The following is a 17349-nucleotide window of genomic DNA, read 5'->3' as shown; positions in this document are numbered from 1 at the left end:
AATCCATATAAAATGAAACCTGATTCTGTGTGCTTTTGTGAAATATTATGCTAGTTTGATTGCATGTAAAGCCAAAGCGAAGAGGAATACGTAATTGATAATATAACTATACGTAATTAATGTACAAAATGAAAAAGTACTTGTTGTAAGTTAATTATTAGTTAACTTACTTAATAAGTACTTTTACAATAAGTAAGTAAACTTATTATTAATTAAGGTATACTTATTGATTGCCATTAATATTCTTCGTATATATACCTATATAATATCCGTTATAATTTTTATTCACAATTTAATATCTCGTCTTATGGAATTAGAGAAAACATTGTGTTTTTAACTATTGAATATTATAAATTTAAACAAGTGAGAGTTTAATGTATTTCCAATAAAAATGGACGAGGATAAAGAGGAATATAAAATATGAATGTATTATAGATTAAATTTGACTTTAAAATTGTATGGATCTGTACTTAATAAGAAAATTATGAAATTTAAATTTACATAAATGTAATCCACAAATTTTTCGTTCTTTAACAGTAATGAATTATCAAATAGTTTCAAACTTCGTAATGAATAGACTTTAAATATGAATGGTATATAAAATTATTCAACTGAATACATAATTTAAAAATATATTCAATTTCTTTATACACATATTGTACGTAATATAAAGCAATATGATAATACCAATAACATAAAAAAATACCAATAACATGAGTTATGCATTAAATTTTTATACATAATAATAATAATATTATATATAATAAAATGTAATAAAGACATATAGAAAAGCACCAAGAATGATTTGTGCATCCTAACTTCCGGTAGATTAGATTAAATTATAAATGAAGGTCGGCAAAGAGTTAATGTGAAAATAAAGTAAATGTGGTTCAATTAAACCGCAAAGCGCTGAAAATCCTGATTTTCAGAATTTCACCAGTTTGAAACTGGAACCGTATCAGCACTATGTGACCAGCATGAACTTCTCCAAGGATTACGATGCTGCAAGGCAAACGCGTTACTGGAAGCTTCGAAAGCAATCCAACAGACCACCACTGATACATCGACGAATTTATACTGCCGCACACCATCAACAGAAAACGGACAAATTTCGCCCTCTGCTTTCTTCTTGGCATTGCCACTCTCCACGTTTTCACAGGAGCCAGTCATAGGAAGATACATAGCCCTAGAAGCGAGTAAATCACAACCGTATACAAACACGCAACACATACTTCCGAAGTTAAGCTCGCTCAGAATAGGGTTTCAACTGAGGGTAGCTGGATGGGTACGCGGGAGGTTGATACGAGAGAAGACAACGAGGAATTGGGAACTCTACTGTAGCATATTTCGTATCCATAGTGCGCTTGTTCCAAACATGGATCGGTTGATAGAAAATTGTTTCTGAAACAAGGAGTGATTTAATAATCAAACCAGCATTCTATTTTATATCGTTACTTGCAATGTATAGTGCTAAAATTGTTTAATTTCTTTTATACAACTGTATGCGTATATATCTCAATGTGTTTTCTCTTAGTTCTTTTTATCTTTGTATTTAGTTTCGGTTTTATGCCTAATCTATAGTAATCTGTAATTCTAAGATAATACGTTTGTTTTAAATACGGATAGATTAAATAGCAAAGTGTTTCTGAAGCAGAGATTGGTTTAATTCCTACGTTAAAGTGCTATTTATGAAGTTTAAGTTATTTAACTTCTTGTATCGAACTGTGTGTATGTTTCAGTGTGTTTCAGTTTACTTAAACTTCATCCTTAATTTATATTCCAAGATCTCTGTAATATGTTTGTTTCAAGCCATAATTCTACTTAAACTATTACTTACAACTCTCTATATAGTTCTTATTGTAGCAATCTAAAAATTAAATAGTTATCGATTATATTCCCTTAAAGAACTTCTATAATTTTAAACAATTCTAATTATCTATGTAATGTAATGGAAATTAAATATAGCAACAAAAATAGGAAAATTGTTAGTCATGACAAATGGAAAATTCTGTATATTTGTATTGAGATTTCTTACATTTGTTTTCAATAGGAACAGTTTCAGTAGGACGGGTTCATATCAGAAGAGAATGGAAGAAAGAGATAAAAGGAAAGAAAAGAAAGGTTATCAAAGGAGTTACTTACTTCACCGACTTTCTTGTAGCAAAACTTTACCACGATGAACCAATTCGGACTATGCAGAAATACGTATTTCTTTTTCCAGTAGTTTGTTTATTCTCGACTGAATGATAAATTGGATTGGATTGACAGTTTGACCCATTTTGATTCTCGGAATTTTTATCGATAAAATACTCAAAATAATAAGAAAAAATATCAAATTCCTGAATTTATTAAATTTACGCATATATTATTTACTTTTCATGTATTTATATAAAATTTATTAAATGGCGTTAATTGTAGCTTGTATTTAACATTAGTTAGAAATTATTATGTAACATGAAGCGACCTCGCGTGTTATTTGGAGAAAAATATTCCCGCAAACAGTTAACACAGCTTGTACTTTGAAACAGTAAACTTCCTCCTTGGAGATAGAAGAACAATAGCGCGATACAGATTAAATTACTGCCTGCAAGCACGTATCCATAATGTGAAAATAAATCTCTACAATTAGCGTACATAATGTCTGCGTAAGAAGACATCACTATGTTACGAATATTAAACTACTTCAACTTTAAAATACTTATTACGAAACGTTTTATTTTGTATTCATTGACAACACGTTTATTTAATTTTTTAATATTTTTACATAAAGTAAAGAATATATATAAAATAATTTACTAATTATTGTTAGGAAAAATTGTAATAGATATACAAATGCAAACTAAAAGAATATTAATCAAGTAAGGTGTATTAACGTAAAGTATATTGTAACTTGAAAATTAAATTTTATAAATATTTGTCCGAGTTAAAACTATTAGTTTATTAAGTAAAATAAAATATTCATGAAAATAAAAGTGATATTTAACTTATAAATTATAAATTTCTTTATTCAATATCTTGATATTCAAATTAACTTTTCAGTATTTTAAAACATCGTTTCAAATATTTTTATGATAATATTCTGAATTCATGCATGCATTTAGTAAAGAACTATTAAATATTACAAAGCAGAATTATATATAGAGAGAGAATTGATGAAATTATTAGTAATTTTAGAGGACAAGAATATTAATAACATGTAAAATATCTCGAAAGTATTTCGAGCGTGCACCGCACTGCACCGTTGGATATTCACGTTTAATGGACGTACACTAAATTTGCTTGAAATCAGCATTAAATTGGTTTTTAAAACATTTTTGTACGCCTGTTATAAAAGCAGCAGAAAGAATCAAATATCCGGTTAAACCGGAAATATATTAAAGTACTTCATAATCAGGGATATAAGCACATAATCGCATGGAATGGACTTTGTTTTTATTTTCTCCATTTCATTATTTCTTCTAATAATAAAGTTTATAGATTAGCACCTTCCTATACATGCAGATACCAATCAAATAATTGTATATAATATTGTACATTGAAGACAAAATCAAGTTATTTCAATTGCCCATGTTTTTGAGCCAATTGAGATATTTCATTTCTCTTTTACGTTATACTTTTATTGAATATATTTAAATATGAAGCTTGTATCATAAATTAGAGATTGAAATAGCTTCAAAATTTATTCCAAATATAAAATATTCTCAACTTCCGCGGTACAAGCTCATGCTATTATTATATATCTACAAAAGTATCCGAGTTTCCTCTAACATAAGAAATGAATAGAGATAAAAGATTAAAAGCAATTAAATACAATAAATTTGAAAGCTTTAGTATAAAACGAACGTAAAAAAGCTATTCGGTGTACGTGATATACATCAAAGATACGTGCCACGTTAAACCACGAAATGATCCGGGAAATAGACGCGGTTTGAAAATACTCATATGCGACTAGACGACGTCAGGTACTTATCCTCGATAGTCTGTTCCGGTGTACATTTTATTATAAAACTTTTTACGAGCATCGTATAAAAGTTCAAGACCATTTCGAGGGTTCGTATCGCTTTGGACTCGGCGAAATCCTTTTTCTGCTTCCGATTGCTGGCCATCTCTCCCGCTACGGGTTCGAAACTTTAAAGATTCAACGAGCGCTTCTGAATCTTACAATATTAACTGAGCCAGCCCGCTTCGACTGGTAGATTCTCGATTTCCATTGGAAATTAAATACGACCAAGGCACCGTTCCGGATACGTAGCAATACTAAGTCGATCGTAACACTTCCATCTGTTGGATTAAAAGATCGGCCTCGTGCCGCCTTCTAGCCACTTTCTTCACCGAATCGATACCAATCGTCAGAATTAATGTCTAGTTTTCCATGGATTCATATCAGAGGGGTTTCGACGTTATTAAGCGTTATTAAACTTGCTTCTTGTGTATTACAAAAGTATTTAAATGCGTCTCAACATTTTAAAACTTATCTTTTATTACATATTGAACTCTGTTACGTTTCTTGGATCATATTGAATCTTTTCTATAAAATATATTATTGTTAAAACATTTCTTTTTACATCTAGGAGGATGAAAAGGAAATATGAAAGGATCATTGTTAACGTATGCGATTTCTTATCTTAATTTTACTCTAAAATATTTGTTGAAACATTACAAGTATCTTTCGCTCAATTACAAGTACCTTTCGTTGAAAAAATAAAACGAATAATTTTTAAGCGAAATATTCCTCATCTTCTCATAAATGTAACCATATATCATTTGTTTATTTGCCGATCGTTATAACTTTCAGTTAACTAGCACTATTATCCTTTTGAAATAGAAAGGATACAAGACCAAGATGCCTGATAAAATGAAAGCAGTAAATATACATACTATCATCTGTAACTCCAGTGTTCTTTTGATGCTGAAGCAGATTATGGCATAGACCGCTCCGGGTACGATATTTTCTTTATAACAAATATTTCCCGAGATTCTCTTCCACTCGTTTTTTCCTGGTTTTATACAAAACAATAAAAGGGTCCACAACCGACGGTGTATCAGGGATGGGGTTTCATTTAGTTGAGTTCTGAAGGAAGAAAGGGACCTCATTTCAAAGTACAAGCTCTTTACGCCTTTGGCTTTTCCGTCTTTGCGGCCGTAAGGGATCTTACCAAGGATATGCATAATGCTTTGAAGACTTTTTAGAGGGACCAACGCCATATGGCCGCTGAAATATATAACTAATTAAGGCCTAATTAAAATTCAACGGGCATACTTAAAAATATTTGCAAAATCTTCATTCGGAGATAAGCGAGCATTTAAAAGTAATTTGTCGTAATGTGTGACAACTGTGTCTTGTGGTTAATAAAGATACTACATAAATCCCTGTATGATTGTAGAAATTGCCGCAGCTAACTGTATACCAATTAAGAGCGCAAATTAAATTTTAACATAAGAAATCCGTAGGTATAATATGATTTCCTTTACGCATCTGATTTCCTTTCCGCATCTGATTTCCTTTACGCAATCTGATTTCGTTCGCTAATTATAGCACCGATCTAATTATAGCATTGACACACCCTCTTTTGTGAAGTGAAACAATTCCCACAGCGAGGTGTGTGGAAATTATCTTTTTTGTTGCTTGGGAATGTAATTTCATCTACTGAAAAATTGCTCTTTTAAAAACTATTTTCTTAAATAAGTACAGTGTTTAAATGTATGTTCAACTAATAACATTTAGCTATTATTAAAAATAGTATAAATGAAGTATTTTCTTTACTTAAAATTATATATAATAATATACTACAAAGATGTGTATCGCGGGTGTCTTGTAAAATACCAATTTTAAAATGGAAATAAATTAACCTAACTACAGTTGAATAATCTGCATTGAACTTCCAAACAGATTTGCATAATATTTTCAAGCTTTTCTAAAATTTAAATTACCTTTATAAATTAATTATTCTATCACTTTCATTTTACGAACGAACTACAGAATAATGTAATATATACCGATTAAATCGATTTGTAAGGTATCGTCTACATCTTGGTAAAATTCGCATACGATATTATGATACAATAAAAATTTAGCGAATGATAATACATATAAAAATGATAAATTGCAGATGACCAATTTTAAAGATAAATTATAAATTAGCAATATACATCATGGGTCTATTTTTCGATGCGTTCACTTCCTAACGAAAAAAATGGTTGTAATCGCATACAAAATCTGTCGTCTTTGAAACCTACTTCAATTATATAAGCTGTAACTCTTTAGGAGGGTTTCGAAACCTAAATAACAGAATGTAGTGTACCTAATCCCGAATGGTCTGTGTTTAACGTTTGGCTGCGCAATTTGACGAAGAACGCAGCAAAGTGGCCGTGAAGGAAAACGATTTTGGGATCTAGCTACGCTTGCCCTATTATTCCAGCGATAATTTAAGGGCAAGAGAGTTGATATATAGGTAGCGAGTTTATGCAACGCCATTGTCTCGGGGTACTGTTATTTATGGGAAGGTTTCATCTTCCAAAAATGGAAGGTGCGTGTTCCACGAACCCGTGATGCGAATAACAATCGGGCTAGGGCAGTAATTAAGGATTAGCGAGGTGATTAGCGACCAGCGGGTATTTAAATCTCACTGAAACAATCTGCCGGGTGAATGTGTGCGTCTCCCGCTGTGTCTTCAGTCAAACACACGATCTGATTCTACACGATCATCATCTATGTATGCACAATTCCGAGACCTATGTAACCATTACACACTCTAATTAGCCTTTGCCAACGCACCAAGCTTTATGATAACTATGATAGAACATGTATTCGAATAAACGGTCGATTATTTGAACGTTGGTAGATTGTTATCCAAACGAGGTGAAGTCATAAATATTAGATTAAATATTTAGTAGAAATTAGATATTTTTCCCATTACCTTTTTTATTATAATTAGTTCTGATACCGCTGAATTTTTAGACAATGTACGAAAACGATATTCTATAATTCCGTAAATCTAAATGATATCTATTCACAACAGGTGAGAATATTCGTTCTCGTAAAACGAAACATTTGTACCTATTAAGAACGTAATTTATATAATATGCTACTGCAATATATTATTATAATAAATTTACTATAATAAACACAGTAAGATTGGAAAAGAAATGTAGAAGGATAAGAAACGTGTATCATGCTTCTTAATGTGGTACCTTTATAATTATTTATTAGATCAATTAGGAACTAATTACGTTACACGTGCAGTATCCTGGCTCTGTATACGTTGTATCATGAATAATTAACAAGTTTCGCGTTTCCATGAAAAACGGTTAATTAATGACGAAGCTGGAACGTTAGTCTGGCATCGCAAATGCCACTCACGTTCATCGCGTGCTGATCTCGCAAATCCACGAGCTAGACGTTTAACTTGCGACAGATTTTTTTCCTCCCTTAAGCCGAAACACCGACGAAACGGACAAAGTTTTCAACCCGTTGGCGATAACTGTGAGCTCGGAATATAGCACATCCTCTTATCGTGAATAGACAAACATTACCGTAGGCGGTTGCATCACATATTCATTCTGTTATAGGTCTAATCATAAATATAAGATGTACCGTTTGGATCTCTACCGCAGCGATCTTGTTATTCTGGAAATACGTATATACAAGTTTCAATTGAATTCGGAGAAGCAATAAATGAGAAAATTATTTATCAGTAGTTATTCTCATTATAATGGAAAAATTGAGTTCTAGATTGAAAATTATTTAAATTTTCCAATTTTCAAACCACAATAAATATAAGGAAATTAAGAAAAAATATTTCGATTCGAATAAAATCGAACTTCATACGACAGTCAATATATCAACCCTTTGGTTGCGATGGCGTAGTTGTATGGTTAGATATTTAGAATTATAAAAGAGAATGTTGCTTTTATTGAGAATCAATTATATATTGTAATTATGGACATGGTTTTATTTTATTTCCTTATATGTTCCTGATTATAAAATATTTATGGGAATCATTTATCTGTCGTATGATCGTATTAGGTGGAAAAATTACAGACAAATGTTTGTAATCATTTTGAGAATGAAAAGGTTAAAATTATGCTTAATTAATACTTACGCTTAAAATATCCAGGAATTCTAGTCTATTACTTTCAGAATGCATAAGAATATAATTGTAAATGTTAAAATAATTGATGTTCTAAAGCCTTAATTTAAAATGTAAAAACACTTTACTAGAAATCAAGAAAAATTAAAATACATAATCTTAAATATCAACAGCACATAAATACAATTTTAACTATTAAACATTATGTTTCCTTTGAAGGAAAAAGCAAACGCAGGGGCATAATTATTTCTCTCATTTATATTTACAGCATATCATTTCTCGTAAATATCATGATACTATAACAACGAATATGGTTTCATATTTCCCATGAAAACTATCATTTCAGGTAAATGTAAATTTTAATTCACACAGTTAAAGATAAAATGAGGAACTTTCACGAGAGTAAGCCTTATCTGTGATTAGGATTTAACACAATAGAAAGTTTTAAATGCTTCTACGTATATGGAAACATTAGGCGACAAAAGTTGAAAACGCGTATTATTACCATCTGAAAAACGAGTAAAACCGCATAGTTCCCTAGAGTGATATTTAAAAATCGATGTCAATGTCGAAACTTTTTCCTACCCTTTTCACGCAATTCTTTTCTTGGGAATGTAATCCCATGGGCGACTAACGTCGACGCTGACGTTGCTAAGCTTACGTAGAAAGTTTCGTAAGTACTTGTCTGTTTAAGTTATTATAGGATAAATGCTTGTCGCTTAACTTTGTATACCTTAAAGGAAGGTTTACAATTTCTATAGGAGAGCTCCTTTATCTGACAAACTTGTTTAAAAAAGTAAATATTCGATTTTTTACTAAATAATAACATTTACGACGTGGTTAATTTAATACTAAAATTTAGATCTTTTTAATTCACAAAAAATTTGAGAATGTATCCTAAAGAGTAAATAGGGCGAAGAGATAGAAAGATGTAGAAAAAAGATGGCAACTAGATAGAAAGAGAATTCAAATATATTAAAACGACTAATAATAGACAAACACAATTGTGTCAATCTGAATTAAATTAAACAAAACTTCTAAATCTGATTAAAATATTATTTTATAGAAAATTTCATAAAACGTAACATTTTACATGCAAATCATCTTCATAAGAAATTTCTGCATCATATAATTCTTGCATCAAAATATACAGAAACAAATTTCGTACTGTACCATATATTACTATATGTATATAAATGTTAGTGGAACAATCATATCGTTTTATTTTATTTTCAGGTGTACGCGGACTTAAGAATATATCTATCGATATTCCATTGGCTGTAGCAGCTGGCACGACCGTCAATATGAGTTGCGAATACGATTTAGAATCAGATACTTTATACGTAATGAAATGGTACTACAAAGGTTCTGAATTTTTTCGATACGTTCCTAAAGAGTTGCCACCGACAAGTACTTTTGGAGAATTGGGTAATAAGGTTATTGTAAGTATTTATGTCTTACGATCTATCCATATAATATTCAGTATCATATTTTTATAAAATTGCACAATATCAAAGATGATATTTTCCCTTCGATTATTTTATTTACATTATTTAAATGAATTATTCTGTTCCTGTTTTAATAAGTTTATAATATTTCACTGTTTTTACGTTAAGATTTGAAAAATATCTAAACGATGGCTTATAATCGGTTGTTTCACTAATTAAAGTTGGTTAAATAAGGCGGTTTTTGAGATTTCGCAACAGTAATTTGCTGGACGCTACTCAGAGAATTGTCGTCGAGTTATTTCGAGCTAGGAACACTCCCAGAATTTCTTACTTATTAAAAGTTGGAAGGCGACCCTGTGCGAATCACGTTTTACATTCGCACCTGACGTGCAATCGTCGAGAACCGAGGAAACGGAAGTGAGTCTCTCGGATTATATTTCCCCAAGTTTCGCTAAGCGTGAAAGTTTGTTAGTACCATTCATGTCCTACTTTATTATATAGTTGTACCTGACAAACTACATACCTATATACGAGCACATATACCATATCTTTTAAGTAATTAAATGTACACTCTGTATTCGCTGTATTTTTCATGGCATGAACATCAACGAAATTTTCATTTCCTAGCTTTGTTAATGAACTTCCCAATTATTTCAGGCAAATTAACATTTTGTTACCCATAGTTTTTAATTCAAAATGTTCTTCACAGCAGTATCTTCGTTATCAATGTTTAACTGTCTTTAAAATATCATACATAATTAAAGAATAATTTATAAATTTCATATCAAAATTTTTCAGAACAAATATCTTCAATATTTTGGTGCCATTGAATGACTGGAAAATACATTTGCTATATATTACGTAAAACATAATTTGAGTATCATTTTGAATTCTGTGAAACTAATATAAATAACAATAATTCTTGTTTTAACGTTAGCTTTTGATTTTCAAGAACTATTTTTTAACTGCTAAATCTGACTGACTAATTTTTTTATGTCTACGGTGCTGTACCGTGAATAGTGAGGGTGGCAACGATTTATGTGAAGGTAATACTCGAAACATTGATTAGAGATGCTTTCGAAACAGATATATTGCTCTGTACTTTCTATACTGCTGCGAGCTTTCTAATGGATGAAATTGTCCGGAATTAAACATTTGAACAGGAAACAGAGAAGATACGAAATATATATATATCTTTCTTGTATTACCATCTAACTAAATTAGTAGATAAGTATTTGAATTAGTTTATTATCTTACAAATACTTTAAGAAATAAAGATAGAACATAAAAGATATCATTATCAATCATTATTATATATTAAGCATTGAAAATTCAAAGCAAAGAAAAAAAGGAAATCAATAAGGGATCGGTATTTTTAAGAAAATGCAAAAACATATATTCCATTCTAGTACACAGACAATCGATAGAACGTTAAAATTTCGTCAGTCACATTCTAATTTGCTAAAAGCGTGCACAAATACTGGTGACCAAGCAGAATGTACCGTTGCTACGACTGGCTGATCTGGAAGAAATCCTGATTAGTTGGAATTGTTCGAAGCTTCCGGGTGTAAACCATGTTCTTTTAGACAGTTTAATTAATTTAAAGAATCTTGAAACAATCCTCTGAATTCTCTTATCGACCCTTCTTAAATATATCGAAGCAACAAAACAATTCTACAATTAAAATTATTGTACTACTTTAATTTGATTTATTTATTACGTAAAATTTAAATATCTATTCGTATCTTTTAATTTTTAAGAGAATAAGGAACCCAATTTTGGTGATATGAGATGAATGGACAACATAACGGATCGCAAAATTACTTTCTCTGTAAAATAAATAGAAAACGTAACACATTATGTTCTCTCCCTCTAATCTTCATACGTTACAATGAACTTTCGCCCTATGATAGTCTGCAAGAGTTAACATAGTTTCAAAACTAGCGATGAATGATAAAATAAACATTTTTCTTCAAAATTATACAATGAGCTACCTTTACAAATCACTGAAAAATTATATTCAATCCTGTCATCCGAGTAAGTCACGAAATCCGTATCGAAAGTACCTTTCTTCCATAAAAAGTACAACTTTCTTTGATCCCATAAAACTATTTAAGAACTATTTAGGAACTATATAGGAGTGGTACAATACGAAACAAAGTACACGGTGTTTGCGTGCAGTGCGGAACGCGTATCAGAGAAAAGAAACGAGTGGACGCCACAAAATCAACGCTTCGATGCAAGTTAAAAATCTGTTAAGGGCTTTACGCGACGTCACGAATTCCATGTACACGAACCAACGTGGACGATCGACCGACTAACCACTGGAGCGTTTTCATGCACGCAATGCTTTTCCAATTAGATTTTACCGGCGGAAAGTACGGACAACCCCTTGAATCGATAAATCGTAACACACACCTACCACTTCACGGGGAGTAATATATGGAGCAACAAAAATTTCGATACGACCTCTTTTTTATACGGATACATGTTCGCCGGGAAACTTTGTTTTCGACAAGATTAATTCTGAAGCTGATGTATGCCCACCCTGTTTTTAGGTGGAAACTGGTGTAATACTGGATTTAACCTAACTTGTATTCGTCGAATTAAATATTTGTGAAAGGAAAGATTATTATAAATAAAAGTGTTTTATATTCTTATATTCTTTTGATAGATTTAGATCTACAAATAATCTTATACGAGAATTATTAATTATCAATTACTTTCTAATAGATAAAACGAATAAGCTGTGATGTAATGTTACGTAATATTGTGTTTTAATATTTACCTGGATCTCCCTTTTAAAAAAGCAATATATATAACTTGATCTATAAACTTCAGGAGAATCTCAATTCTCAAATTGATAATGTTTTATAAACTTTAATAATTATGATTTAATAATAATTAAGCAGTTCAATTTATGTAGGTATATTCTTTCTTTATCGAAATGTGACTGATAGACAAATCATGAATATTGCAATAATGAATAATTTACAAATCTCGTAAAATATATTCAAATGTTGTATAAAGTGTTAAAATTGTATTGTGCAAAATGGTACGTTGCAGATGAAATAATTGTATTCGACAACGTAATAATCTTCTCAAACTAATATTTATAACGTGTATACTTATATATCGTGAACTCTGTTCGCTATATTTATACAAGTTTCTTATCCATAGTATATAACATATGTGATAATATGTACTTAAAGTGAGGGAAAAAAGTGTTTAAAAGCACTAATAAAAGTAATAAAAATTTATTAGTAGGCTAGATGTAACGTTAGCCTCACCCTTGCAATTTTCTTTTTCTCGGTCAATGGATATCGTGATCGCAATGAATATTTTTCTTTTTAGCCTCGTTCTAAGTCTACCATTGAATAGCGCTATAATCTTACACGATGCGCCAAAAGATTCTAGCCACCTTTGATCTGTAAGAGAGAGAATAAGTTAGTAATACCGACTTTTATGGTCTAGTCCGGTTAAAAATTCAGCATAGTAAGCTTCTACAGTCGGCTTTAGGTAAAAATCGTATTTTTGAAAAATCTTGCAAAAATAAAATTAAAATCGAATTTCTTTAGCATTATACTTAGTATTTATAACTTGAGAACTTCTTATTGATGTATATGTATAAAATTTAATTAACAAATTATATTATTATTTTCATATTAAAGTTACAAGGAAAATAAAATTTCTAAAACTCGTTTATGGCATGTTAGCATACCTAAGATCTTCAGAACATCTTATAGAAAACTAAACGCTGGAACCTGTTTAGCAGGCAACATTTTCTTCCAGACACTTCCGTCTTTTTCCTAAAAAAATTTCTACTGTATCCAGCGTTCCCAAGTACATCGTCTATAACTTTTACTTTCAAGTAAACACCGGATCCTAATATAACACATCGATCAGTCAATAATAACCACGCAATAAAACATAGAGTAACAAGGTAATAGCATTCATTCGTAACAGCTCAACGTCACGTAATATCATTATAGTAATACCTTATATCGTTTCCTTCCGATTGACAGCCTGTAAAAAGCGTAAATCTAAATATATGAATCAAAGATAAAATTAATAAGAATAGAATAAAGATTATTATTTATAATAACATGCAAAAAATATATACATCTTACACATAAACAGGATATCTATACACGATAACTAAATCAGCAACATTGTTCATCACAAGATTCATCTTCAACGCAAGCCAACTTGAAATTACATACTGTAGCTGCATACTTAAATGCGAGTAAAGACGAAAGACTGATGAAGACATAATTCCGTTCGATCATTTATTTCTCTCCTGTTTGTATCGCAACTAAAATCAATTTCTCAGCTAGAAAATTATTCTTTCATTCGAAATGCTTTCTCCACAAGCTACTCACACCGACTCAACACGTAATCATCATGTAAATTCATTGGCCATTACATAGTTTGCATCATTTTTGTCGCAATGTATTCCCTAAGGGAATCATAGGTACAACTGTAGGTACAATTGCACACACAGTAGCAAATAGAACGAAGGGAATAGGGTGTACATGGGGTTAACAGACACTGGCACTTCGTATTTCACAAACGGTAACATTATTAAAATTGTCAGTCAGCCAGGATGAATTTATGCGTAGTGGCCGGCAGCGAATTGTCGAATCGATGGAAGTCAGAGAGAGACATGGTGTGAAATGGTATGTACAATGAACTAACCGAACCGATGCGTGACTGCACTCCGATCGAATATAGTCGATCGATCCCTACTTATTTCCCAGCGAAACGTTTCATCCGTAATTCTCTCCGTGCAATCCGTTTTTCTTCTTCTCCACATAATTCTTCGAATGCATGAACAATACACTGCGATGTTATATTTTCAGAGTACGAAAATTATACACCCGATTCGTGCGTATGCTGAGAAATCGGAACGCTATAAGGTTCTTACGAACGAGCTAGCCATACTTAACCTCCGAGCGAAATCTGGCGTGCTATTTCCACGAGATTACTTCTCTGCTTTTTTCACACGTCTGCAAGAATTGAAATAGTACATCAAAGTCACATTAGTGATATTAAGATGTTAGAAAACAGCAAAGTTCCTACATTTGTAGGAATATTAAAAATTGCTCTTTTGAGACTCAAGGTTCTGTGATTAAGCCAGGGTCAAGATTTTACATTCAAGTGCCTTAATTTTAAATATTATCATTTATATCGTTTATTATTATTATTAATTCAAACAGAAGGAAGAAATTGTCCTCTACTTAGAGCTGGTAATCGATCCACCTGATTATATCTCAGTCACGAAGAAATATAATTCTAAGTTAATGTATTATGTATTGTATTACGTTTCCTGTATATTAAAATGTAATATATAATTACGAATATTTTTACCTACTATATATAGATATAGAATAGAAACTATACTATATATAGAAATATAAATATATAGAATAGAAACCTACTATATATAGATATAGAATATACTATAGATATAGAATAGTTTTACCTATTAAGTATTATAATGCGTGTGCATATTTCTTATACATATTTTATGTATTTTTGCATATTACACGTATTCATACATAAAGATCTATCTAACGATATACCACGTTAAAATATTACATAACATGAAGGTATAAAAAAAAATACAATAAAAATTATCACCAAAAAGCAATAAACTACTAATAAACTAAAGCAATACTACAATAAACTAAAATTACATTTTTTAAAAGTTTATCCGCGTGTTTAATTATCTATTAAAATGCCACGAAGTATCGAGACACTACAAGAAATTGGATATCGATACTCTTTGCATTTTTGCAAAATTAAAAAATTCCATAGCTCGACCTTATCGCGTATCTAGATTATCGTTCAAGTATGAAGAAATATGTTAAGTTATTGTGTTCGCTGGATGAATATGTACGGTCGATTGGCAACTTAGATCATGAGAGTGTTCACACCACTCGACGAAAATTGATTGTGTGATTTATATGCTGCCACTGGCAACATGTAATTAATCGATGTTGTGAGGTATTGTTTGTCAGAAACGGGCGAATGTGCGAGGATGTCAAAGGGAACGAGTAAATGCGATCGATTTGCAATAAATGGTACGCGCTCCGTTCGCAGTTCAGACCTTCCTGTAATCATCGCCGCTGAATTTACTCGAACTGTATCGAGTCACAGTAGCATGAACCGGCCGGCTTCATATTGGAGCGATTTCTCAATTTTAATTTAATTACATCGTCCCAAATTCGATTACGATGACGTTCGCAGAAAAATATGCGTTTATCTTATCGTACAACTATCGATATCGAATTTTATTCGAATAAGTTATGCCGACATAAAACAATTATTCTATATTACAGATAGATGCACACAACGTTTCAAGATTTATGTTTAATCGAAATGCATCGAATGCGTGGAAAATCCCTGATATTTGTTGTCGCATCATGATGAAAACATATTTACAGGAGTATTTTATCGACATCTGTAACAAATATGAAACTAACTATCACGATTGATATTGATGCCGACTACCATCCCATCACTAAATTTTCAAGATATAGAAAATACGTTTTGTTTTGAAGATTTTCATCATATTTCTTTTTTTTCGTTTATTTAACTATATTTTTGTTTTCGTTCTTTAACTTCAATTGCAGCTAATTGATATCCTGTTTCAGGTGTGATTAATAGATTTTTACTGGTACTTTGCAGCTAAATAAAAGTGATGATCATCGTGTAGTTTTAAGGGATCTGCAGCCAAACTACACTGGGAAATATCTCTGCGAGGTTTCTGGCGATTCTCCATCATTCACTACTTTGGTAGACCTTGCTTACATGCATGTGGCTAGTAAGTATCGCAATTTTATTTTCGATTCATACGAAGAACGGCCGAGACATAGAAACTAATATTATAACAAATAGTTATTGCATCTACTTGCGTTAAGTGCTAATTAAATTTGACATATACATCTACAGTTTAGAAGAATTAAATAGCTCAGATTCTTGCTGATTTAAAACGCAATTTGTCTAAGTACGAAACACGAGTTGTCTAAATATGATGTTTTGCTCGTAACATATGCAAGTTAATTTGAAATTAGCATACATCGCTTCTTTTGGTTGAAAGAGAAGAAGTGCATGCAGACTACGATATGCGATATTTTCATTCTTCGTTAGTATGCAAACTCATAATCAAGTCATTTCGTAAGCAAAGATCTATTCACACTAAAACCACGAAAAGACATTAACAACTTCCGATATCTACATATTTAGCTGCATGATATAAGCAATACAGTCAAAGGGGATAATTTGTTCATTGAAACATTAAGAAACTGTATAACACTATAACATTAGCGCTGACTTAATATTCCTAAAAAAAAACCTGCAAGATGAAATTCTCCTTAGGATACGAATTATATATATAAATCATTGTTTCCTACGGGTTAAGATAGTTAGAGCATTAAACGTTTTGTGTTCGTCTATTAGTTTTCATCTTCATGGCTATTTTATCTTAGAATTAACTAAATAAATTAATCCATTATTATTATTATTTCGATCGCACATACAATTAACAAAATTAATCTATGAAGTATACCCCTTTCCTTGTTTACCAATTTTTATTTTATAACAAATATTTTACAAATATAAAATTTTCTATCTACACGGAATTAAACAAACCGTAGGATTATTAAAATAAACGACGACGTCAAACTCAACGAAACAAAACACACGAGCAAGAGAAGAGAGACCACAGTGGGTCTCATTAAATCACCGAACAGGCTTCTTTCATTCCATCATTTATCTTTCACGTCTCTCTTAACCGAGTTACTGTT

At 31.2% G+C, this 17349-nt stretch overlaps 1 protein-coding gene across 1 annotated transcript in view; it reads left to right on the top strand.

Annotated features, from left to right (window-relative positions):
* Positions 1-17349, top strand: part of LOC100645994 — a 60765-nt gene that overhangs the window by 37324 nt on the left and 6092 nt on the right. Inside the window, exons 2-3 of the mRNA XM_003397579.4 lie at positions 9327-9532; positions 16232-16367. Of these exons, the coding sequence (XP_003397627.1) occupies positions 9327-9532; positions 16232-16367 (342 nt within the window). The remainder of the gene's footprint in view (positions 1-9326; positions 9533-16231; positions 16368-17349) is intronic.

This window comes from Bombus terrestris, chromosome 9, assembly GCF_910591885.1.
Source record: "Bombus terrestris chromosome 9, iyBomTerr1.2, whole genome shotgun sequence".
Lineage (NCBI taxonomy): Eukaryota > Metazoa > Arthropoda > Insecta > Hymenoptera > Apidae > Bombus > Bombus terrestris.
Note: the sequence above shows the minus strand (reverse complement) of the source record. Positions and strands in the feature narration are given on the sequence as shown.